Source organism: Epinephelus moara, chromosome 1 (genome assembly GCF_006386435.1).
Source record: "Epinephelus moara isolate mb chromosome 1, YSFRI_EMoa_1.0, whole genome shotgun sequence".
NCBI lineage: Eukaryota > Metazoa > Chordata > Actinopteri > Perciformes > Serranidae > Epinephelus > Epinephelus moara.
Genome location: NC_065506.1, coordinates 21,974,729 through 21,999,709, shown reverse-complemented (window position 1 = coordinate 21,999,709; position 24,981 = coordinate 21,974,729). Strand labels below are relative to the sequence as shown.

Here is a 24,981-nt window from a genome sequence, read left to right as displayed (position 1 = left end):
AGACCTGTTGTTGTTTAAAGGTCCCATATTGTGCTCATTTTCAGGTTCATACTTGTATTTTGGGTTTCTACTACAACATGTTTACGTGCTTTAATGGTCAAAAAACACATTATTTTTCTCACACTGTCTGCCTGAATATACCTTTCTTCAACCTCTGCCTGAAACGCTCCGTTTTAGCAGGTGCCTCTTAAAGCCCCCATCCCAAAAAAACCCAGTCTGCTCTGATTGGTCAGTGTTGTCGGGTCTCCCACATCTGTGCTCTAAGCATCTCTGCACCGTCCTTGTATTGGGGGGAATGACTGTAATGGCACTGTAGCAGTGCTTTCTGTGTTTATCAAAGGTCTTACTGGAATTGCATTGCTAGGCTTGGGTCCACAAAAAATTATGTCAGGAAATACAAAGGGAACAATTTCAAATGTTTCTGTTTCTGTCTACATAGTATAGTTGTGACATCACTGCTTCACAGAAGACCCGACGGCATGTTTAAAGGCACAGTGTCTGAATATGGACTGTGTCCATTTCTATGGGGAATGAGGATTTTGATACTTTCACAGTGTTTATGGCTCCTATACTTGCTTTATATTAAAAAAGATATATGGCAATCTGACTTCACAATATGGGACCTTTAAATATTTGAAAATAAAAATAATGAAAATAAAATTGACCTAACTGCAAAGGAGCATCGCAACAGCACCTTTGTTTTCAGTGAGGTTAAAGAGCAGTCACATTCCAGATGTTGAAGATTTACAGACTTTAAATGCAGTGTAAAAACACAGGTGGAAGCACCTCTGTAGGTGTAAGTACACACCAGGTTGATAAAGATCCAGCTTTCATTTACACTTATTAGCAGAGAACTGCTGATATCTATGTTGAAATTGGTGCAATTCCCTATATTGCACCTAGGTACATTGAAATTTTTATAAACATTCACAGTCTGCAGGGCAGAAAGAAATGATTTTGTGCTGGAGCATTAATATAACATGCAGTGGAACTGGTGGGAATTATGAACCACCTGACAAGTTGTGTGCCTGAGCCCCTCTACACCAATTCATCTGCAGAATCACCACACCACTCTGAAAGGCCAAATTATTACCTGAGCAACACAACCTCCCGCAGCAATGCTCTTGTGCATATGATGTATTTTTTATTCTAATGTACTCCAGATACATGGAGTATATTGTATGAAAATGACTGGCAGCTTAACAAACAGGTTAGGCTGCACTCTTGAGTGAAAGCCTCCAAAATAGCAACGGAGAAAAGCTGTCTGACACTCATGTATGTTTTGACATTTCACAATCAATAGTTCAGCTTGATCCCGAGGTCATGAAAGATTTTCAGCAGGTAGGAGGCAGTGTATAAAATGATTTCATTTTTGAATCTGTGATATTTTTCTTACATGGACTTGTCATATTGAACAGCAACAGTTTCCGTGTTGGCACTATAGTTAACCAAGTAAAGACATGTAGCTGAAGGGTAAATGTCACTTTCTCCCCAGTAATGTGTCAGTTGCTTGGTGAAGGAAATAGAGTATGATAATTCAAAATGTCAAAGTGTCTCCTTTTCTCTATTTGTCAGTCAACCTGTCTGTCTGTGTGCCTACCAGCCTGTCTATCTGTCTTTCTGTTTGTCAACCTCCCATGTTACCTGTGCCTCAATGTCTTTCTCTTTTTTACTGTTAAATGTCAACACAAATTAAAAGTTAAATGGCTGCTATTTAAATTACACCAGGTTCAAACACTAACCCCATTCTTTTCCCTGCTTATTCATTCATCCAGGTACCTACAAGTCAGAGGAAAACCAGCTGCTATTGAAGGTCTACCAGGTGAAGGGGCCGACAGAGCATTACTACAGCAAGTTCAAAAACGACAACTGGGCCATGGATGGATATGTAAGACAAACTGCCTCTTATTTTTCTCTATCACGCTTTTTTAAATAAATGTTTTTACATATCTCTTTATTATTAATCAAAATCAATATCACAGTGTCAATGTCACTGCCCTCTGTAACAATAATGAAGCACAAAGTGGTGCAAAGTAATTAAATACTTGCACTTAAGTACTGTACTTAAAGTTAGGGTTGGTAACTTTTATGAAAATAAATTTGCGTATATTCTGAAAACAGCACATGAGACAGAAAAAAATCATGTTCCTCCTCCTCTTCCTACTGCCTCTAATGGCATTCACTAGAATCAGATTGCGGTGGTGCAGCGCAGCAGCAACAACCAATGAGAGCCGAGGAGTCTCTAACGCAGCCGTCAATCATGTCAATTGCTCCATGAACTGCTGTCAAACTGTCAAACTAAACAGCATTGTTTACGTTACTACACTGCCCATTTCTCACCTCAAATGTTTTCAGAAACATATTTTAGTGTACTGTTTAGCTGTAAAATGAGAAAGTGTCTAACTGGTGGGTGGTGCTTGGTACTCCGTTCAACTGTATCCGACATGGCGGCCATATGTTTCTGAAAACATTTCAGACAAGAAATTGGCAATACAGTAACAGATTCTTGATTCGTATTTGATCAGCGCGGATAGTCTGACAGTTTGACAGCAGTTCCCAAGCAGTGATCGACATGATTGACAGCTGCTTCAGAGACTCCTCAGCTCTGATTTGTTGTTTTTGTTCACCTGCAGTGAGGCCATTAGAGATGCTACAAGGCAATAGAGTAGGTAGAGGATTATGATTTTTTTTTCACATATTATATTGTTTCATTTAATGCTGTGTGAATATTGTGACAGTTTAAATGATTATGAAAAAAAAATTTTTTTGATAGAAGTTAATAATTGTACTTTTAAGTACAATTGTAAGGTACTTGAGTATTTCCATTTTCTGCTACTTTATACTTCTACTTCTACAAATCTGTGATGATTAATTAGTATAGATCAGAGGTGTCAAACTCATTTTAGTTAATGGGCCACATACAGCCCAATATGATCTCAAGTAGGCCGGACCAGTAAAACCATTGCATAATAACCTGTAAATAAGAAAGCCTTTGTATTTGTCCCTTTCTTTTAGTGTGAAGAAGTAACGTTACAGCTTACATCCTGAAAACATTCACAATTAATGAGCAATCCATTTACAAAACAAATGATGGACAGCCTAAGATGAAGGCTAAATAAAGAATGAAAGAAAAATAAGTGCAATTTAATTTCCAGCAAACTCACCATATGAGTGTGGCCTTGATGCTGATACTATTTTGTGTATTTCAATAATGTAGCTAGCTTTTTACTCCAATGAGTTTGATAGTGCTGCTTATATAATATTTCTTGAGCACTGAACGGTGCTGTGAGCATACCAAGCAAACTGGCTTCCCATTTACTTCTGTGATGAAATAGGAACTGGATAATTTGGACAAATAGGAATAACAGTGTATTTAATTGAAAAAGTGGAATTAATGACGTCTCTGCAATTTTCTCACTTAGCAAATTTATTGAGTGGGCCAGATTGGACCCTTTGGCGGGCCGGTTCTGGCCCACGGGCCGTATGTTTGACACCCCTGGTATAGATAAACTACCCATCAGTATAAAGAGTAATTAACATGAGCTCCCCCCTTTACCATCTACAACATTAAAGTAATGAACACATTAATGAAAATATTAATTATAATTCAGTAATATAATATAATATAAAAAGTAATATTTTTCTGAAATGGGACAGATTCTGCATTAGGAGTACTTTTACTACTTTGATTTGTCACTGAGTATTTTTACAATGTACTATAGCTACTTCTACTCAAGTTAAAGATCTGAGTACTTCTTCCTCCACTGGCAGCACCATCTACACCACATTTCTCAGCCCACAGCCACTACTGTGCTGAACAGGGTCTTGTGAAAGAGGTGTATTTAAATTCCAGACAAATCCTCAGTTTCATTATGCAAAACAGATTTTGAATATAATTAAAGCTAATTAACATCTTTTGTAAGTCTCCTCAAATAGAGGAATGATGCTGTTTACCAAGAAGCTTTTGTTTTCATTACAAAAGTGTAAGAACTAAGTTATTTCTTAAAATGATCACCATTAGCTGAAGCTGCTAAAAGTAATCAAAAATGAATCCACGGTATAATGAACTCACTGCTGAGTGTCTGTTATAGAGGGTGTAGTAAATGCATAAATAAGGGTGTGATTTCAGACACAGCCTTGCTGTCGCTGTGAGGTTTCAAGGCGTCCTGCAGAGACTCAAGGACGTTACCAGCCTGGCCAATAAATAGTTTCAACATGTCACTTCCCATGAAACCACACGTGTGGCTCAGATATTGTCGATTCATAGCACATTTACTCTGTGTTTTCATAATTTTTCCTTGATGTGCATAAATGGTATTTTCTTTAGACTGTTGAACGTATTCAGTCGCCTACTTTAAATTCAAAGATGTTGAATGCTAGAAGTGTTTCAAAGGAAAGACAAAAAGAGAAATACAGATAGAAAGTCAACTTCCATGCTCCATGTAGACTTTTTAACTTAGTTTGATGTGATATTTGAAGCTGCGACTTCTGAAGATCATGTGTACATTTGGGTAATGGATTAAAAATCTGATCCTGTTTGACTTGCTGACAGAGGAGGAGAGTGTGGAATGGAGACACCGAGTGAGGAGATTGTGAAAGATAGTAGCAGGCAGGAATGGGAGATGAAAGGATGTAAGAGGGAAGAAAGGAATGAGGGAGGCACATAGACAGCCAATTTATCATGCGAATGACAAAGAGTGAGGTAGGGGAAGAGTCAGGCTGGTGATGGCTGAGTTGTGATTCCTGAAAAACAGTCATTTTACAGTTTGAAGAGGAAATTTCGGTTGTCGATTTGTGGGCAAAACTTCAGTTTCCAAACAAGAGGTGGTGGAAAGGGGAAGAGGAGAGAGAGAGAGAGAGAGTAAAAGAGGTGGAGAGATAATGTTAATGAGCAAAACCTTGCACTCAAATTTAGATGGCATAATGTAAAATACCAAAAAATAATTGTTTGTGTTTACAAAGTGACACACATAATGCTTTAAATACTTAAAATACATTAAATGGTTGATTGAAAAAGATAATAATAACATTACTTTTTACAGAATAACATTTGCTGGAGGAAGTATTCATTGATCTACTGCAGTCACACACCCTATGTTTAATCTGTACGCCACTTCTTCACACTTTCCTTACAAATACCTTCACAGGAACGTCCTGCTGTAGTTTTGGTTGATAGAGTTTAAGACCATCCACCATTCTACTTCCAGTGTTGTGCATGAACACTGAACGTGCTCATGTTTTCGGTGAAGAGTGAACTGATCGTAACCGTTTGCAACTAATGAACGGGAACATCATTCAGTCTTTTTAATGATGCTCACACACTGTTTTATGGCACCCAAGGATTTATGGCTCCCGGCCTGCTGGTGCTGATGCCCATCGATATGTGTTTCCCCCTACACAAATCTGAACCAAACCTTTTCCTTAACCCAACCACTGAGGGGGGTGCCAAGCATTTTCTCAGGAGGGAAACACTATTCGATGAGGGAGCAGACTTTGACACAACACTGGCATGGCTAGTGCAACTGGTAATTCAGACAATGCAGCTACCAGCACTGCTAAAGCCAGTTTATATTATACATATATAATATTGAAAGGACTTTTATAAAAAAAAATCAGTAACAAACAAAAATGTCACATTTTTTATGCAAATTGTGCCCGTGAGTCTGAAAGTCAGCCACATCAGCAACAGATTTGAAATAACACATTGAGCTGAAGCATCCGAGCAGTTTTGAGAAATATCTGCAAGTGAATGATGATAAGATTTTATTTTATTAAAAAACAATTAATGAAAACTAGTTTATTTTTGCTAACACATTGTGAACTATGAAGATGAACTTGTTCATTTTAATCAATGTGAACTGAACTTTGAGCAAGCTCTTGTAAAGTTTGAGCGTGCATAACACTGACTACCTCTGTGTCAAATCCTATTACTAACTTATTCTGCTGCGCTTTGTGTCTCCATGACATAATCCTTTAATGCTGAAAGAACTTTTACATTATCTCCCACTGTCTGTTCAAAGATCTTTTATTAAACTGTACTAATTCAATAACAGTTTAGGAAACCAGGGTATAAAAAAAAAAGCTCTCTTCCACCTGAATTTGAGCTCTAATCAAACCTCTCAATCTCCCCTTCCTTCTGTTATTTCAGTAGTCTGTCATCTCGTGCACAACAGGGTTGGCAGAGCGGGCCGTGCCCCTCGGTGCATCTAGTGTGCATGGCCATCCATGGTGATGCCGCATGCAGATGAAGATCACCGCTGTTGGCTGCCCGTTACGCACATCTCCGCCACTGCTGGGGAGGGAGAAGCAAACATTGCCAAACAAATCACCTTGCCGCCTCTCCCTCTCTTTCTCTTGTTTTACGTCCATCTCTCGCGCACTCTACCTCTCTCCACCAGCGCTCCACTATATTGCTCCTCAGCTGCAATCCCTCCTGCCATTTATGCACAAGAGCTGCCAGTAGTAAATATATGCCGACCAGGCCCGATTCAAGCTGGGGGGAATAATGGCCCGATCCCAGTGGTTGGGTCAGGCCCAGTCGTGTTCAGACAGAGAATCAGAGCTCTGTCCTGAATGCACAGAGGTGACTTATTATCCACGATCAGACTACAGTCTGAACACTGACTGCTTTGTTTTTCAGGTTACTGCAGAATCAGACCAGAAGACGTTTGTCTACCAGGGGCACATTCACAGTAAAGACTTCGGCAAGTTCCATCTGACAAGGCAAGGTAGGTCTGTCCGTAACATCAGCACCAATTACAACCCCAACAAACAATACAGCCTTGATGTCACACTGAAAGTGGGACTAAAATATTCCGTCAAATTGAAAAAATATTGAAATGTTTTTCTCAATTTAAACTTAATTCAATTTCAGACTGAGTAAACATGAAAAGGCAGAGCTCAACAGACTACTAATACAAGAAGCCTCTGTTACACATGCACAAATGGGTGTTTATGTGTTCATGGATGTGTGGGTTCATCTGTGTCTGTATCCCCAGGCCCTGTAACCATGGCAATGGACCCATCCAACCCCTACACTAACAGCAGCTCTGTGGCAGCAGCCATCTTAGTTCCCTTCTTTGCCCTCATCCTGTCTGGATTTGCCTTCTACCTCTACAAGCACAGGTAAGCTACAGTATATCCTCAGTGTCAGTCCAACAGAGTAAGAACAGATGACCAGCACGCTAGAATACAAAACAGGTGTTTGCCCCGTTGATCCTTAGCAGGTTCACCTTATAAATAATTAAAATAAAATATCCCCCTTGAATTATTACCTGTGCAGATGTAACTTCATGATTTTCAGGGTATTTTAATGGTTTCTTGAATGTTTTTTTTTTTCCAGTGCACCACTATTCCCTTATTCAGTAATTTATTTCATGCATTTCCTTAAAACACCCGCACTCTCTAACTTTGAGAAATTTGAGACATGTCTTTGGGTAGCATCGCATTATGATCTCTTAAGGCTCGCGCTGATGAAAGTCTTATTACTGTGTGTCTGCCTTTTTGGTGAATGTTCCTCTAATTCTTTGGGGCTGGCACTAAAACCTCAGCCTGTATTTATCAAGCTTCTCAAAGAAAGAAATGAGTCCTAACTACACATACTTTGTCCATTTTCGTTGATTTAAAAACATTTTTCAAACTTTGTGAACCTTGGAAAGTCATCTTACATTGTCAAGATTAAAACACAGAGTGCTGCAGGAGTTTACAGTTGCATTAAAAAAAAATATATATTTTTTTTTTTTGGTCAGATGAGTAATGCCCTTTTCACAAAACTCCACAAACAAGCTCTTGTAATTTACACTTAATTGGCAACAATGAAATGTATCTAAAACAACAGTCTAAGGCTGGCAGATGATCAGATTTTCATAACTTGATTATCATCGCAGTATCTGTAATAAATGTGAAAATATTAATAATAATGCTCCGTCAAATTAATCTTTAACTTTGTGGAGATAAAGCAAGAACGGAGAGAAATTAAAATGACTTAAGAGGCGCTGGACTAATTACACAGTATTATTATATGCGCATTATTAACATGACTTCAACATTTTCCTTTTAAATATCACGGTTATCGTCAATACCAATATATTAAGACACCCCTACAGTGGTTTCTTTATGAATGTGATGGCATTTAGTCCAACCTTGAGGTATCAATTTAAAAAAAAAAAAAAAAACTCTTTATTGAGAGCAGGTGTCCAAAACTTACTTAATAACTCCCTTCCTTTCTTTGCTCATTATTTGATTGAGTATTGTTTATTTGTCTTTATTTGCTCTAAGGTGTTGTAAGAGTGAAAAATCCCACCAGGATTAATTAGGTACTCTACAGTATTTAAGTCCTACTCTGAAGAAAAGGTCAAACATACAGCACAATTCCCAGGAGGGATTCTGAGATGCTTGATAAATATGAGCACTGATGCAGTTTATTGATGATGTTTTAGACTGCAGACATTTCTCTGCTATCAGTTGTAGCTGCACTTGAAGCATTTTGAAGTGACAGGTTTTGTTACACGAAAATTAAACTAATATTGTAGTCTAACACAACAGCGTAAGCCTATTTACCTTTCCTTCCACGAAACAGTTCATACCGTGTGTATTTTGAGAAACAGGGCTCTAATTTATTGAAGGTGCAGATGCAGGGGCACATGGCTTTGGGATGCCTTTTCTTTTTTTTTGATGGCCAGAGGTGCAAGTTCAGCTCCGCTCCAGCACAGACAAGAAGGCAGGATACTTTGTCAGCAGTCAGAGTCGCACTGCACCTCCCGGCTGCAACACCTTGACAGCTTCCATACGAGCCAGGAGCTAAAATGTTTTGCCTGGAGCCGTTCAAAGTTTTAAAAAATGTAGTTTGTTTATTCCGTTGCTTGCCTGGATGCGCACCTCCCATAAAGATCACATTTACATGACAAAAACTTTAAAGTGGGACACCTTTGCACATCCTACAACCAACTGTAGAGGACGTTAATGTTAAGCATCACCCAATAATCCAACCCAGTACAAATCTTCCATAATGACATTGAAAGATATACACTGATGTGAATTTAGATGCATATGAGATGCAAAGCAAGTGTGAGTACTACTTAAATAAGTGCAGGCAGACAAGTAAATTACTTGCCACCTTCCATCTTGGGAGCCAACCAGCATTTGTGCTTTTGCCAAGCTTGCACCAGCATTAAAACAGATCCTGTGTAGTTAAGACAGTAATGATGGGGGTTTTTTCTCTTTGAAAACCTGATTTATTTGAGTCACTTCCAAACTGAGGAGATGGCTGTTTGATACACACTGAATCCTAAATCACTATTGAAATATAATGAGTGCACCGGGTACATATTTTTGGAAGGAGAGGCAGGTTTGTAGAAATTTTTTTGAGTTAATTATAGCTCCAAAACTCCAAGCGTACCATGAAGATTAAATCTGATTGACCTTAGATAATAAGTATTGTTCCCAAAAAAAGGTCACAAAAGACTAAAGATGCCAGATTATTCACAACTATATTGAGGGTAAAATGTCATCATTACTGTTTCTTTTTTTAGACTATTTAAGACCTTTTTAAGATCCTACATCTAAGGGATGTTCTAACTTCTGCACTTCATCACTCAAAGTTTTACAAAGTCATCTTGCTCATCTAACAATTGTCATTATTACACGTTAATCCGTTGGCTTGTGATTTACAGTAGCTGTATGCTGCAGTATTCTGTCTGCAGTGAAATACTGATGTTATAGAGGAAACACAGACTGTATGTCCAGCTAGAAACATGCTATGTTAGCAAGTTAGGAATGTGCCTTGATATTTACTAGTTAGTTTAGTAAATCCTGTGAATGCTAAGATGGTGACTGTTGTGGGCAAGGCACAGTGTAGTATACCAAACGCCACTAACACTATCATTACTTTACACTATGTAACACAACCTGCTGGCCAGTTAGCAGTGTGCAATGACAGATGATGTATATTAAAGCTGATGGTTGTATGCAGGACATTGTCTGCTGACACAGATGACAATGAGAGACCAAAAGACACCTGGGGGCCTGGCGGCAGGTAAGACTGGCACCTGTCATTCACCTGGTTTCAAACAGCAACCAGACCTCCGCCCGCCGCCACATCCTCCGTCAAACTCGTCATCCCTTGTTTTTTAGTTTTCAGATTTTGCTTCATGCTGTTTAGTAAGGCTGCACAATGGACCAAATTGTGAGATTCATATTTCCTGAACTGAACTGAGTTGTGTGTGTGCTCTTTTTTATATTAACTCCGAGGGAAATGAAACAAGGAGACTCATCATATCTGCTCAAAGTAATTGGGGTGACATTTATACTCAGGAAACATGGAAAAAATGAACACATAATCTTAAGGTTTTTTTAAAGGTAGTGCAGCCCTACTGTGTTAAAACAGCAATCATTTAAAGCTAGACAGATTTATTTTGTCTTTGATCTCATTGTCATCTCTCTGTCAGCATGATGTCATCAAGAACAAATACAACATTTGATGTACGATAAAGAGGTCTAATTGAAACAAGTCATATGTTTACTTCTGTGTGCTGCTGCTTTTGTAAATTTTTACTGCTACTTGTAACTTTCATTACTTTCATCTTGACTTGACGGAAGGGATGGGAATTGATAAGATTTTGTTGATACCAGTGGTACTATCAGTCCTGCACATAAATCCAATTCTTTATTGATCCTTTATAACTTTTCTGTATCAAAAAAGTAGGCTTTTACAAGTTTTCAGCCACAGTGCAACTGTTTTATTATCTCTGAGTCTGAACACAGTGAAGCTGCGTGGCACTAATGTTATTATAACAGGGTATTTACCCTCAGTAACAGACATGCTGCTCAGTTGGGAGGCAGTAGCACTTGTGCGTTAAGTGTCAAATACATGGCATTCCTGAAATTTAAGCCCATATTTTGTAGAAAGAAGCTCCAGTATATTGCTGGTGTTTCCACCCTGACTTGAAATTATAATTGCATTGACATTACAAGCAGCACTGTTGTCATCTTTCTAAAATTAAATGAAGCCACAATTTGGACCATTTCTCCGTCCCTGCCATGACTCCCTCTTGTAGCAAGTTTCTAGCGGTTTTGCCATTGTTTTGCAGTGAGCAACTGTCAGAAAAACAACCTAGCATTGATAAAAGTCATTAATGATCTCAGAGGTATATAATTTAATGGATCAAACAATTTGGAAGTGGCTGTCAATTCCCATCCCTACTTGACAGTAGCTGTGTGGTAAAGTTAACTTTGCAAACACAACGCCATAGTCCAATACTTCTCAACCTTTCTTCCTGTCAAGGACCACTAATCTGATGCACACCAGATCACAGACCCCCTTTTGATTAGATTTTGCCTCAGGCAAGACTGTGGTTGTTTGATATGATTACTGACATTGGGCTCTCTTCTAAAGTAAATTAAAATATGAAAATAAACTTTTCCACATTTTTATGGGGACCTCTTGGACCCTTGGTTGAGAACCACTGCCCCAGCCCAACATAACCGCAAGGTGACAGAAATTATTCATTAACTTAACAATGTAGCATCTTCAGTGAGACAATATAACAGCAAGGTGAGTGTGCACATTGCAGTTTCTTCCTGCTTTGGCCCACGTCTGTATAGTACCACTGTCAAAGCAATTCTATGAGTCGTTTTTCATTCTACCAATAAAACTAAACTATTGCACCTTCAGCCACAACCAGAAACTAGTGCAGCGATTTGAACTACTGCCACACAGGGAGGTCTGCGGTGTGTGTTGGTGTGTGTGCAGTTTTGTAAAGTAATGGGTTGAGCATGTAGGGTAGGCTTAGTGGCTCCCCAGGGTTGGATTTCTACCAGTGCGCGTGCACACAGACACACACATACACATACAACCACACACATACACACACTCTTAATGAGGTCAGAGTCAAACAGTGTTTCAGCTGCAGCACTCCTCCCTGCTAATAGTTCCACAGGGTTTGGGAGTAAGTGATTATATCTAACTGGATTATAGGACCTGATTATCCAGAAATGTAATCTGCGACAAACAGACAAATTAGGAGGGGGTAGTCATATTCCACCGCATATCCGTTTGAACTCCTGCAGTAAGTTTCTTAAAATCCTCATTCAGCCACATTGAGTAATAATATATTCTTTTGAACTAAAACCATTGGGTACCATTTGCAGGATGATGGCAGGTTGCACGCATGCAAACACACTCACATGAGAGCAGCAGATGGGCACTGGGCAGCTGAACCACTGAAGCAGGCAGTTGTAATGGTTCATGTTCTCACTCCCACCATCATTTTCCCTGCAATTTGTGCATTTATACCAGAGACCTGCTCTTAGTGAGGTTGTGCCTTTAATGTTAAGGGTGAAGCTCTTGCCCAACATGGCTAACAAGGCCACTAAAAGGACAGAGACTGATTTTTTAAGGGAATAATTCACCCGGAAATGTCCATTTGTATATCAGTTACTCACCTTGTGTTATTTTAAAATTAGGAAGGAAACGTTTTTCTTGCATGTGAACTGAGAAGGGTTGAAGAATCCAAAAATGGCAAATATTGTTGATGGGTTAAAGTTATTGGGGACCACATTTAACAACAGCAAAACTGACAAAACATCTGTTTACAAACTCTCACACAACTCATGCAGTATAATCCAAGTCTCATTTATCCATGCTCACAGGCATTACCTTGCCGCCAGCCCTCTCCAACTGGGGCTAAAAGTAAAACTTATCTATGCTTCCACTTTCAGTTCAGTTTCAAATTGCAAATGCAGAAATGCATGTGTTTGGGAAGTACTGAGCATACAGCTGGATAAATGAGACTTGGATTACACTGCACGTGTTGTGTGAGAGCTTGTAAACTGATGTTTTGATACAGTTTTGGTTTTGCAGTTGTTAAATGTGGTCCCCAGTGACTTCAGTTCATCAACCATGTTTGCCTTTTTTGGATTCTTTGTTCATTGAAGGCATGCTGGAAAACTTCTTTTTTTTTTTCCTTCGCAAATTCAGCGTAACATGGGGTGAGTAATTTATACACAAATGGTCATTTGGGGGTGAAGTATTCGCTTAAGGTAACGTCTTTGATTGAATTTTTGAATTGGTTGCAGAACTCAACAAGACAAAATGATATAGAAGAGTCAATATTCAGTTAATGGTTAATCTATGCCCCTACAATTATGCACAGGTTCCTCTACATATGTAGTCCCAGAACATGTTGCATTTCAGTAGTCGTTGAATTTTCCTGAACACCTGTGCTTCCTACATCAGTGAAGTTAAATAGGACATGCAGTGCAAATTATAGCATGTTGTACAGTATGTACTCTGTCTTATCTTGTTTAAGCTTTTCACACAGATTAAAGACTTAAATATGTACCACCATCCTGTAATCAGCTGGAATCTTTACACTTAAAGCTTCATAAGGGAAATTTTGAACAGCTAGGGGTCGAAAAGGCTTCATAATTCATAGACACAGTAGAACAAAAAGCAATATACAATCCCATCATGTCATGAGTCATGTTTCTGGTTACCTCACGAGTGTAGCCTAATATTCCCAGACCTTTTGGCTCTAGTTTGGTTCACCAACTTTAGTGAAAAAATACCTTTATCTGAATCTGCTGGATGCTCACTGCTTTACTGAGGCTCCTTGTCGTTTTGTGCTGGGCATACATGTTTGAGCTTGTTTTATTGGAAGTGGCTGTCTGTGATTTTATATGGCAGAGCTGGTGAGAGCGAAAATGTATTGTATATTACTACAAGGACAATAACAAATTTGAGAAACTCAGTTTTGCGGTGCTTAAATGTCTATTAGTTTGTGTTTTACTTGTCATATTGTTTTTCAGAGACCTGCATCCTTTTGGTTTGACTGTTTTCTTTTCCCAACTTTAAATGCAACTTTGTAAAGATATCCTTGTGAAACCAAAAACCTGCCATAAAAAAACATAATTTTCTTTTCATTTTGTTTTGCAGGACGCGTCCCAAGGTCCAGTTCAATGGCTATGTCGGCCATGAGAGCTCCAATGGTCAGGCCTCATTTGAAAACCCAATGTATGACACCAACATGAAGCCCACTGAGGCTAAGGCAGTTCGATTCGATACCACACTCAATACAGTCTGCACTGTGGTATAGTCCAACAAACCAGCCACTACCCATACAGTGGTTCAGTCCAAACTCCCTGTTGCAGTCTGCGATGTGGTTTAACCAAACAGAGAAGAAAGAACAAACTTATGATTTGGACTCGTCACCGTGAGCAGTCTGTAGTGTAGCATGCTGGTCCTCTGTCAGCATAATACTCACAGTAATGCAGCTCTGCTCTACCTCCCACCTGAACAACGGTATCATCCACCTCTCCCTAAATAAGTTGGAATCAGTACACGAGGGAGTAGACAATGACGTCATCACTTGTGTTGTTCAGGAGATCAGTGCTGGGACCAGAATTCTTCTAAAGCAATGTTGATATTCAGACAACAAGGAAAAACACAGAAAGATCGTACAACTAATTGAACTTCCTCCAAGAGCGACAACCTCATTGAACAGTGCTTGTCCAGTGTCAGTTCTGCAAAATTTGACCCAACCTCCTTAAGGAAAGGGCTTTGTATGGCCACAGTCATATGGTCCACGAATAGTGGCTAACCCAACCTAGCCCCATACCCCATGCCAAATTTGCACAGTGGTATAGGCCAACGCTTAACTTACTAACTCCCCTGCTGCAGGCCAGACATGGGTGTGACCGATGCAAGGTTCCACCCTAAGGGGAAGCACATAGACTACAGCCCCCCCCTTCAACCCCCTCCAGACATCGAATAGTAATTGGATGGTTCCTATATGTCAACACAAAAACCATCTTTGGTGCTGGACCAAAAACCTCCCTCTGGACTTCCATCACGCTGGACTTGACAAGACTGGACTCTCTGACGTAATTACAGCTTACAGAGTCTGTGTTGGTGGAATCTGACATTGATCGTACAGACTGCTGTAAAGTTGACAACCAAATGCAGTCGATGCAGTGACAAGCTGAACCAGACAAATTCCTTTAAAGAAACTCTCATCCAGTACTGGATACTAGTATTAGATTAGTACTAGGAGTGGTGGACTAGTGCTAGACAAACCAGGGTCAAATAACAGTTGCAGATACAGTTAAAATGTTTGTTTTAGCCTACTTTGAGATCTGAATGGGTCAGGTTTAATAGCAGGACAATCACAGAGTTGGGTAAGTTGAGTTGTCAGTCAATAATGGATATTTAAACAGATGCCTGTGATTGTCTTTACTTTCTGCCATTTACTGTATTGCCCATTATGACAGCGTCTACCTGCAGTATTTGGCAACTCTTTTAGGCTAAAACACACCAAATCAAGCATTTGCAAATGCTATTTTCCCAGGTTTAATATGAGAACCTGTGAACTAGTTCTAGATGAGTTTTGGACGTTTTCAAATATTCTATAGAGGTACTACACACTTAAAATCAGTCCTATGTACAATATTCCACACTAGCACTAGGCAGACTGTGTCGAGCCAGAAAACCAGACATTTAAGTTGCCGGGTTGGTGTACACAGTGGACTGGTTTCCAGAGGCCTGTCTAACACAATCAAAGAGTCAGACAACTGATTCTTGTTCTTGGACTAGCCAGGATTCTGTGCTTGGTGGCTGAACAAGTGGAAGCCTGGAGGCAATAAGCTGTCAAGATCGTCAACTGCTGCAATCAGCTGTGGCCAAATCCAGGAAATGATTTGTCTTCTCGTAACTCCGGTCGGGATTATCAGTCAAGTGATGACTGATTTCTTTCTTTTTTTTTTCTTTTTTTTTTCCTACAGCATACTCTCCAGCCACAAAATCAGAAATAGATGAACAGATTAACAGACGGACTGGTTGACTGACAGAAATTAGACGGACGGACGCAGACAAATGGAAAGATAGACACCTCTGTCAGTCGTGCTGGGGAAGAGAGAGACAAGGACAGGTTGCTATGGAAACAGAGGCAAATAGTTGTCTCTATTTGTCTCTTCTGGCATTTTTCTTCAGTGAAGATATTGATGAACAGACTCCATGTTCAAATACCCAGTGGCCCCATGGGACTTCCCAAACCACTGCTGCTGGGGACCCCAAAATATAAACTTTATATAAACTCTTAAACCGCACAAATTTTGCACTAGTGTGTTTTTCTGACTGGGTTATGAAAAAATGAATAATTTTTGGGTCTGAAATGGGTTTGAAAAATGAGTCATTCAAAAAATAAAAGAGAATTTTATTCAAAAACTTCTATCTTTAAAAAGATGATAAAATGACAAAATACAGGGTTACAGAGAGTTTGTATATACACATTTATATTTCACACTCCCTGTTAGCAGAAGGTGTGACCACATGCTATAACGTTGTTTATTTTGTTGCCATGACAACATGCTAGCCAACCAGAAAGTTGGGATCAGTTTACCCATGGACCTCCGAGCTTCTAGTGTCACATAATGACACCACTTTTTTTTGCCATTTATAGAACAGTGGATGTTTCTGAAAGCTCACACTGAAATATACAGAAAGGCTCACATCCATAATTTGCGGTACGGTCCCACTGAAACACTGCTGCCACACTGCTAGTTTTATTTCAAGGCATTAAACTCCATCATTTTCTGAGATACTGTACAGTACTCTTAATAGTACATAAAGACTAAATACTAGTATCTCAGTATGGGCTCATTTTTCAGTTTCGCAGACAGTGTTAGCTTTCAGAAACAACGTGACTGTTTCTCTAACTCTCTTTAAAAGGATGTGTTCTCACATTATCATGCATCATCATTCAACACATGCCACATATCCGATGCACATGATCTTCTTTCAACACACCTTTTTAAAGAGCTCACAGCGTATTTGTGATCTGTTTGAGAATTGGTCATGTAAGGCAGAGGACAAACAGATTCAGTATGAAGACAACATGCACAATTATTGTTGTCGACAGCTATCGCCCCCCCTGAGCCCCTCCATTGTTTGAGAAATACCTCGTGTGCAGAGAGTAAGTTACATCCTGCTTATCAATGCTGGAACCTCACTGCAACAAATACACAAGCTTAGCGGGTGGGACCTCGCATTCAGCTTATTTCCTGGTATTTTGAGTCGAAATGTCGTACTAACACCCATAAGCCTGCGGGATTGGAGAAAATTTACTAGTTTCAAATCACTTGCCAAGCTTGTTATTTCTCGCAGTGCTCTCTCAAAATAATTTTATTTTTTCGAAAGATGCTGCACTTGGTTTAGATCACAGATGTAACTGCTTTCAGTGTGTGTCTGTCAGTGTCTTCAGGCCTGTTTCTTGTTTGTTTCACTCTCCATGCACACACGCCAGTCTGGCATCGCACTTCAGGCATTTGCTTTAACCTGCATGAGTTTCATCGTCCAAATGAGTTTTTGTTTATGTTCCTCATGTTTTCAATCGCTCAACCTCAATCCATCAAACTGTCATACAGACAAATAATAAATCACAAATCACAAATCCATTCATTCACACATATGTTATCAAATGGTGAGTGGAATGTATGAGATATCAGATAATGAAAACTTACAACTGGTGAAACGACGATTTTGTCCATTACAGTGTTATATTTCAAGCCAATACTCAATTCACTAAAATCAGAGAGTGGATTTTCCCCAGGACTCAAATACTGGAAAGAAAAACATTTGGCATGAGAAGGTTGTCACATCCACCTGTTCTGAAATAAGTGAGAATGAATCATGTAACGAGCAAATTGCAGTTTCTATTTACATTTTCAGCTCATTTAATTGAAACCGAATCTTCTCCAAACATGGATGTTGCAAATGAAATGTCCCTGAAACAATGGCGATTATGTTTGGGAGCATGACTACAGGATATTGTCCGTATTATAATATCCATTGTCGGCCTGTCATTCACAGCCTCAGTGGCAGGGTCATGGTCAGACAGCCAAACGCACATGCACCGGTGTGAGGCACAGAAAATAAAGGAATGCAGATGCGTGTATCAGCTATAATAGTGGCAACAGTTAAAAAGGGCAGCAAGACAGAAGACACACATTCAAAATCTCCTCACAGAAATAAACAAGGCATCTGTAAACAACAGCAGAGCATCTGCTCACGAGATAGCGAGCCCGCTCTCTTTTTATTGCTGGAGTGCACCCCATGCTTCTATTTTAATTGATTTAATTAATTCAGTTGAGATTTCCTATGGAGTCAAGAGAGCATAATGGAGCCTGAAAATTAGAGGCTGCAAGGTTTCCACAGGTGTAATAAAGGGTCTAATTTATAACAATTAATGACACAGATCTGATCTCCCAGTGTGCTCAAACTAGAAAATTTAGACTCAACGTTGTCCCAGTTTATCCTGGCATGAAAAGATCAGAGTAGTACTACAGAGGTTGGATTTCAGATCGTGTGTGCCCATAGAAATTTGGGGAAATGGTCTCAAGCTTATGGCAGAGCTGTTATTACAGTATTTCTGTAATATTGTTTCCCCTTGATTCTAATACCTGGGTAAATTTAGACTACAGATATGCTGAGTCATGGTGGAGGTGCTGAAACCAGCCCTGGATTGTTGAAGTGCTAGGTCACAGTTTTAACAAAAAAGTCTTCAACAGGGTCACCAAGACATTGTGTCCAGTTTGTAGTCCAAAAGGAGACAGATGTCGAGCTGATAGCTGAAGATTATTCATTTTCATGACTATTTAATTAAATTAAAGGAATGGGAAGAAAGGCACCATTCTCTGCAGTCTAACTGTGTTTCCCCTCGACCTATGAATAGCGGAAAGAGGAGGTCTATTGTGGCTCTGATAAAGATCACTCTTTGGACGCCATCTTATAATGGACACCATTTTTCATTGAAGCGGAAAGTGTGTCGCACCTTATTTTAAATCTGAATAGAATCAAATGTTATAACAAAGGACCCTAGTTGGTTTAGGCTCTTCAGTTCATTTCTGTTGGGGGAAAAGTAGGAGAATGAGCCAATTAAATAAACCGTTTGTTGCATTTCATATAAATAACCAAGTTAAAAAAAAGTCCTATTAAATGCCCGTCTACACACACAGATATATATATAAATATAAATGTATAAGTGGACCACAAAAATTCACTTAAAATAGCTCTGCTGACATTAAGTAGTCTGATAGCAGAAGCAATGAAGGACTCAGAGTGGCAGTTTATTCTCCTAAGGGGCACATTATACTGTCGGCCTGAGGGCATTACAGTGAATTCACTGGACAGGATATGGTCCGATTGGCTGCGAATTCCTTTTGCTTTCTGAGCCACCTGTTTCTCTCAGAGGAGGTCTCCTCACTGGGCTCCTATTATTTTGGAGCATACTTTCACAACAACATTTAGGCTATTCTCATCCACATACAGTAAAGCTGATACAGTGTGACACAGAGACTTCTGGCCTCTGAGATTCATAGATCAGTATCCCTCTGAATGTGACACACACCTCCTCTGAGATGACTTTAAAATGTGGCTATCACTCAAGACTTTCTTCGCAATTTGTGAAGAAGTTTCCACTTTTGTCCTTCATTTGGCATTGTCAGCAGTCCTTGCTATTTTAAAGAGCGACAGCTGGCTACAACAAAGATACAACTACCCACTAAATTTTGAAATGCCAAGGTTGTTTCTGCTTCTTCAGCTGAGACTTTTCACAGTTTGGGAAGAAGTTTGTCCCTTACTTTCTCTAAAGTGGTATTGTCAGCAGTCCTCATTGAAACAAAGGGGCCCAGGTCGCTATGAGCTTAAAAAAATACCAGCTAAAATTGTAAATGTCACACATTGCCTTTTCGCACAGTGTCACGTGGTAGAGATGGGTTTTTTCCACCAGGTGTTAAAACACAGAATACGGCTCGATGCAGCTGTAAGGTGTATCTAAATTACATCAAGATGGGGTTTGAGAGCCCTTTAAACACCGGTGCACATACATCCAGGGAGGGCTGCAGAGTGACGCCGCTGAACTTTTCCTGCAGGAATACTGTAGGTAAAGTGCTGGAAAACAACAGTGTCATACATGTGTTCATATGTGGCTCAGCAGCTTTTCTGGATTTTTATCTGCACTGTCATTCATTGCCAGATGGAAATCGGACCTTCCTGTGTGCGTTTCTGGCTGCTTTCAGATTCAGTTTGTAGTGTAATCGAATTAAAATATTCACTGTTGCCCTTGACAGGCCTTTGTGTCACCTTCCTCTTAGTGGTTCGGATAGTACATACTTCTCATGCCATACATTCAGCGTCAGAGATTTGAAGAAAATCTAAAACCGGTGTGTCTGAATTGAGCGTGAGCTGACTGCAGCCCTGCTTCAATCATCAGTGCAAAGGATGAATAATTGTCATTTCGGCACATGGCAGCTTGTAGATTGGGACACCACACATATTAGTGTTATATTCACACGTTATTTTGACAGGATGCGTTTCAGCAACACATATTGACATGCAGTAAATAAGTTTGTCGCTTATAAATGTCTCCTGAAAAAAATATTGTTTTTGCTGTCCTAACTGGCACAGCGATATGTTGAAAAATGGCAAGTCCTCACCAGGAAGCTGCCGCCATCGTTAACATTATTGTTTCAAAGCATCATTATCACCGTCATTGCCATCACTGTCACCTCTCGCCATCATCATGTGCTGCTGAACTTGAAGTAGGTGCAAAAGAAAAAAAAATTTTTGTACAGAAATCTATTTTTTATGGAGAATTTGTAAAAAACAAATTATTAAACATGCTGTACTTTTTATGATTAATGATGTAGGTACAACAAAATCTTGTTCATTAAAGTCAATGTTTTTACTGTTACACACCATGTAAAAAAAAAAAAATCTATGGTTCAAACTGAGTATCAAATATCAAAATGTCATATGATCTCTTTTGTCCATTACGGCTGCTCTTACACAGGAACAGAAAACCTTGTGGGACCCAGAGTTAATTTTCCCTCACGCTGGAGAGACACTTATCTCTGGGTCGCACCTGTAAAAAGTTTTATATTCACAATCTAAAACACTTTGGTCTTATAAAATGATGTGTCAGCTCCTACTGCTCTACAGCGCGGGGCCGGCAGAGTATGTGTTTCTTTTGGACATTTTTAAGTCACCATTCATTGCAGAAATATGATATATAATGTGGCTTTTAATGTGGCAGCTGTGCCCTACGAGTTGCCTGAGCATCGGTGATTTCTTGCATTAAATTATGTTGTTTACATACATTTTTTTGAATTGATTTTAGATACACTCTTTCCGTTAAACAACACCAGATGTTTAGTGTCATAATGTCATAAACAGTATTCACGGATGGATTGAAAATGACACCTCCTTTAAAAAAGGCCGTGTTCTTGTGTAACAGCAGCCCTGTGTGGCTGATCCTAATGTCTATATCTGGGAGAGGGAAGACTTCCACGTCCACAGGCACAAAAGATTTTGGATGACTTGACCCCTTTACGGACCAAAATCTGACCTCATTTCTGTCTAAACAAGGAGGAATCTGGTTCTCCTTGCTTAGACATGATGGGTTTAGAGTGGAAAATGGAGTTGTGGTAAATTTAGGCTCTAACAGACGCATTAGCAAATCAGCAACCGTTCTGGAGGCTCCCATCTTAACTAGTATACTCTAAGTTTTGAATTAAAGGACGAGAAAAGGGCATTTTTCTGTCCTCCCATGAGATCACGAGAGAGAAACAACATGGAGTGTTGTAAATGGTTAAACAACAGATACTGTATGTGAATGCAGCCTCACAACCTGCTGTTAAAGAGACTCACAGTTTATCTATCAGCTATTTTGAAAACATTATTTGAGAATAAAGTTTTTGATACAATACCTTCTCTTTTGTGCTAATGTTTTTGTGAATTTCTGTCCTGAATTATGACCTCGTCTTTTGTATGATTGTATTTGATTGAATATGTTTAGTTGGCATGGTCCCTTCAGTCATAGTTTAAAGGTCCAGTGTGTAGCATTTAGGGGGATATGTTGGCAGAAATTGAATATAATAGTATGTTTTCTTTACTGTATAATCATCTGAAAATAAGAATTGTTGTGTTTTTGTGACCTTAGAATAAGCCGTTTATTTCTACATAGGGAGCAGGAGGAGACTGCCACATTGCACCACCATGTTTCTACAGTAGCTCAGAAAGGACAAACCAAATACTGGCTCTAGATAGGGCCATTTTGCGTTTTTGCGTCGGCCACCTTAGTTAGCAGCCCCTCCATGGGAGCAGCGATGTAAAAACACAGATTTTTTTAATGTGAAACTGCTTAATTCCGTGTTTTTACTAGTTTAAATCACAGGATCCATTTATCCCTAGAGGAGACCCTTTATGGATATTTTGGCTCCCATTGAAAACCTGCTGAACCTCTGGATCTTAAGTTATCAGAAAAAAAAGGTGAGCACAAAGTAGAAGGTGCTGGGCAGGTCAAGATTCAGCTGTCCACTTTCATCTAAAGGAGAAGGGACACTCTTTTGAGGACAGCAATGTGCACATCTTGGCCAGGGAGGAAAGATGGTTGGAAAGAGGCATGAAAGAAGCCATCTACGTCAAACTGGAACACCACTTATCACCCACCTACAATGCGGTCTTGGGATCCCTTCCCAGACGACTTCACACCCATTCACATCTGGACCCATCTGACCCTAAAGACATACATCATGGCCAGGTGGGTCAACGACTCACATGTGACCACAATGACTCTGGAAGGGTTCACACCCACACAGCTTAAAGCCTGTCGACTCCGCACCAGTCATTTAGAACTGAAGAAGCTTCTTGAATGAGAGGTGAAACGTCTTCAAGAAACATAAGCAATTCCAGTTGCCTTCGATATAGCACTTTAGATTACCATGACCTAGAAGACTGAGAATCTTCACCGACACCCTGGGCAAACAGCCTGTTTCCAAAGAACTGAACGACATCGGGGAAAAACTGATTTGTGATGTGAAACTGCTTTATTCAGTATTCTTACCAGTTTAAAGGTAGGATCTGGAGGATTTTCAGACAAAACAAAATATAGACATATACAAATGAAATCCCGCTTAATCGTCACCTATGGGCTTCTACTCATGTGTGGTGGTGACTCTGTTTGCAGAGCTCCTGCCCTTTAACTGTATTTTGATGTTTTTGTGAGCTCGGGCCGCTTCTGGGCGGAGATTTCCCCAGCCAATGAGAGAGCGCAGGTGCCGTGTCCGAGCGTGCACCAGCGCGAGCCTTGCCTGAACCTCTTCTGTGAGGCCTTCTTCCGTACCTCCGGGCTCTGTACACCCGGGAGAGTTGAGCCTGATAGGAGGGGCCAAATGTGAATACACCCGGGAGAGTTGAGCCTGATAGGAGGGGCCAAATGTGAATGTGTGTTTACAAACAGCAACTGGAAAATCCTCCAGACCCTACCTTTAAATCACTGGCTCTGTAGTTTTGGAGAGGAGGAAACTTCTGTTATTCAGCCCTTGGTAAAAACCCTTTGAGTCCTCACAGCTAGATGCCACTAAATCCCCCTAAATCTTACACACCTTTAAATCCTACTTGAATGGCTAAGCCTCTGTGTGTGTATGTTTTCTTAGGTTTCCTCCAGGTGCTCCAGTTTACCTAAAGATGTACTTGTCAGGTGAGTTTTTCTTAGTGTTTGTCTATTTTTATTAGCTCTTTGAAAGACTGTCCATGATGTACTCTGTGTCTCAATGGATGGATGGATGGATAGATATAGGGATGGATAGAGAGACAAACATTGAAATAGGGGCTCATTTAATATTGCCACCATATGGACTAATTGCCTAATATTATATTCACAGTCAAACTCCTGCACAGTTTGGTCTTTTCAGTGAGGAGCACCTTAATCCTGATATTAATAAGGGATAATCCATGGCAAAGTGTGTGTTAAAGAACTTTATGTTTGCCTCTCCATTGTGTGTATAGAATAATCTACACTAAGTCACTCCGTTACTAATAGCAAACAATGTGAAGGTCAATTACTGCTTATTAACTGTAGGGATTGGAGTGGATCATCTCACTTACTGTATATTGCTGAGTACTAATGTTTCGTGGTAGTACGCTCTTTGAATGGGAACCTTTTTTGGCACAATCTCTGTCACCCTTAGAAGAAGACGAGGGGAAATTCAATTTTCTCCACTCTGTTGTCATATACACAGGCCTGAAATTCACACACATGCACAGACAGGAACTATACATGCATTAAATGGAGAGATGTCAGAGCGAGGGAGCTGCCTTGGACAGGCGCCCTGAGCAGTTAGGGGTTCAGTGCCTTGCTGAACAACACCTCAGCAGTGCCCATGAGGCGAGCTGGCACCTCTCCAGCTACGAGTCCACGCTCCACGCTTGGTCCATACAGGGACTTGAACAGGCCAAGCCAAGTCCCTGTGGACAGAGCTACTGCCAACCCAACAAGTTAAGTATAGTAACAAGTATTACAAGTCATAATCTAACAAGTGTTCATACCCTATTCTCCATAGACGTGGTATTTACATCCCTACATCCACACCATGGTCAGAAATTTGAAAGAAGTCGTCAATTTTGTGTCTTTTCTGGACTCTGTACTTTACCAGCATGTTACCATGGTTACGCAGACGGTCAAAAACTTTGGGACCTGCAAATCATATCACTGAGAAATTGAATGTATGTAACGCACAAGTGAAGAGATTCCATTACTGACTCATATGAAACTAGAGGAGGAGAGAGCTGGAGCAGTGAAGAGAGAAACGCAGCACAACCAGTCGGCCACAGCGTGTCACCGGCCGGAAACATGAGGCAGGATAATGTCTTGTAACGGCTGAAACTTTATTTATACAGCACCTTACAAAACAATGTTACAAGCTGGTTTATAGGAGAATTTGGGATTAAACATTTCAAGAACTTAACAAGAGATTGCGAGATATGATGCATGGAGCCAGAGATGACTCAAGATCAAGTTTTGATCATGACACGCGAACAACTAGAGTAGTTATCTATATTCTAAACTGGGGCAGCCATTAAAAATGTGGCCTCTCTGATTTGAATATTTCAGTCATTTACATGTGGTATAGCCTCAATAAAGCACTTGA

General features: G+C 39.9%; 1 protein-coding gene across 1 annotated transcript in view; it reads left to right on the top strand.

Moving 5' to 3' along the window:
- Positions 1-16,227, top strand: part of LOC126393459 (CUB and sushi domain-containing protein 1-like) — a 316,678-nt gene extending 300,451 nt beyond the window's left edge. Inside the window, exons 69-72 of the mRNA XM_050049648.1 lie at positions 1,776-1,888; positions 6,641-6,728; positions 6,999-7,125; positions 13,934-16,227. Of these exons, the coding sequence (XP_049905605.1) occupies positions 1,776-1,888; positions 6,641-6,728; positions 6,999-7,125; positions 13,934-14,093 (488 nt within the window). The 3' untranslated portion in view covers positions 14,094-16,227. The remainder of the gene's footprint in view (positions 1-1,775; positions 1,889-6,640; positions 6,729-6,998; positions 7,126-13,933) is intronic.
- The last annotated feature ends 8,754 nt before the right edge of the window (positions 16,228-24,981 follow it).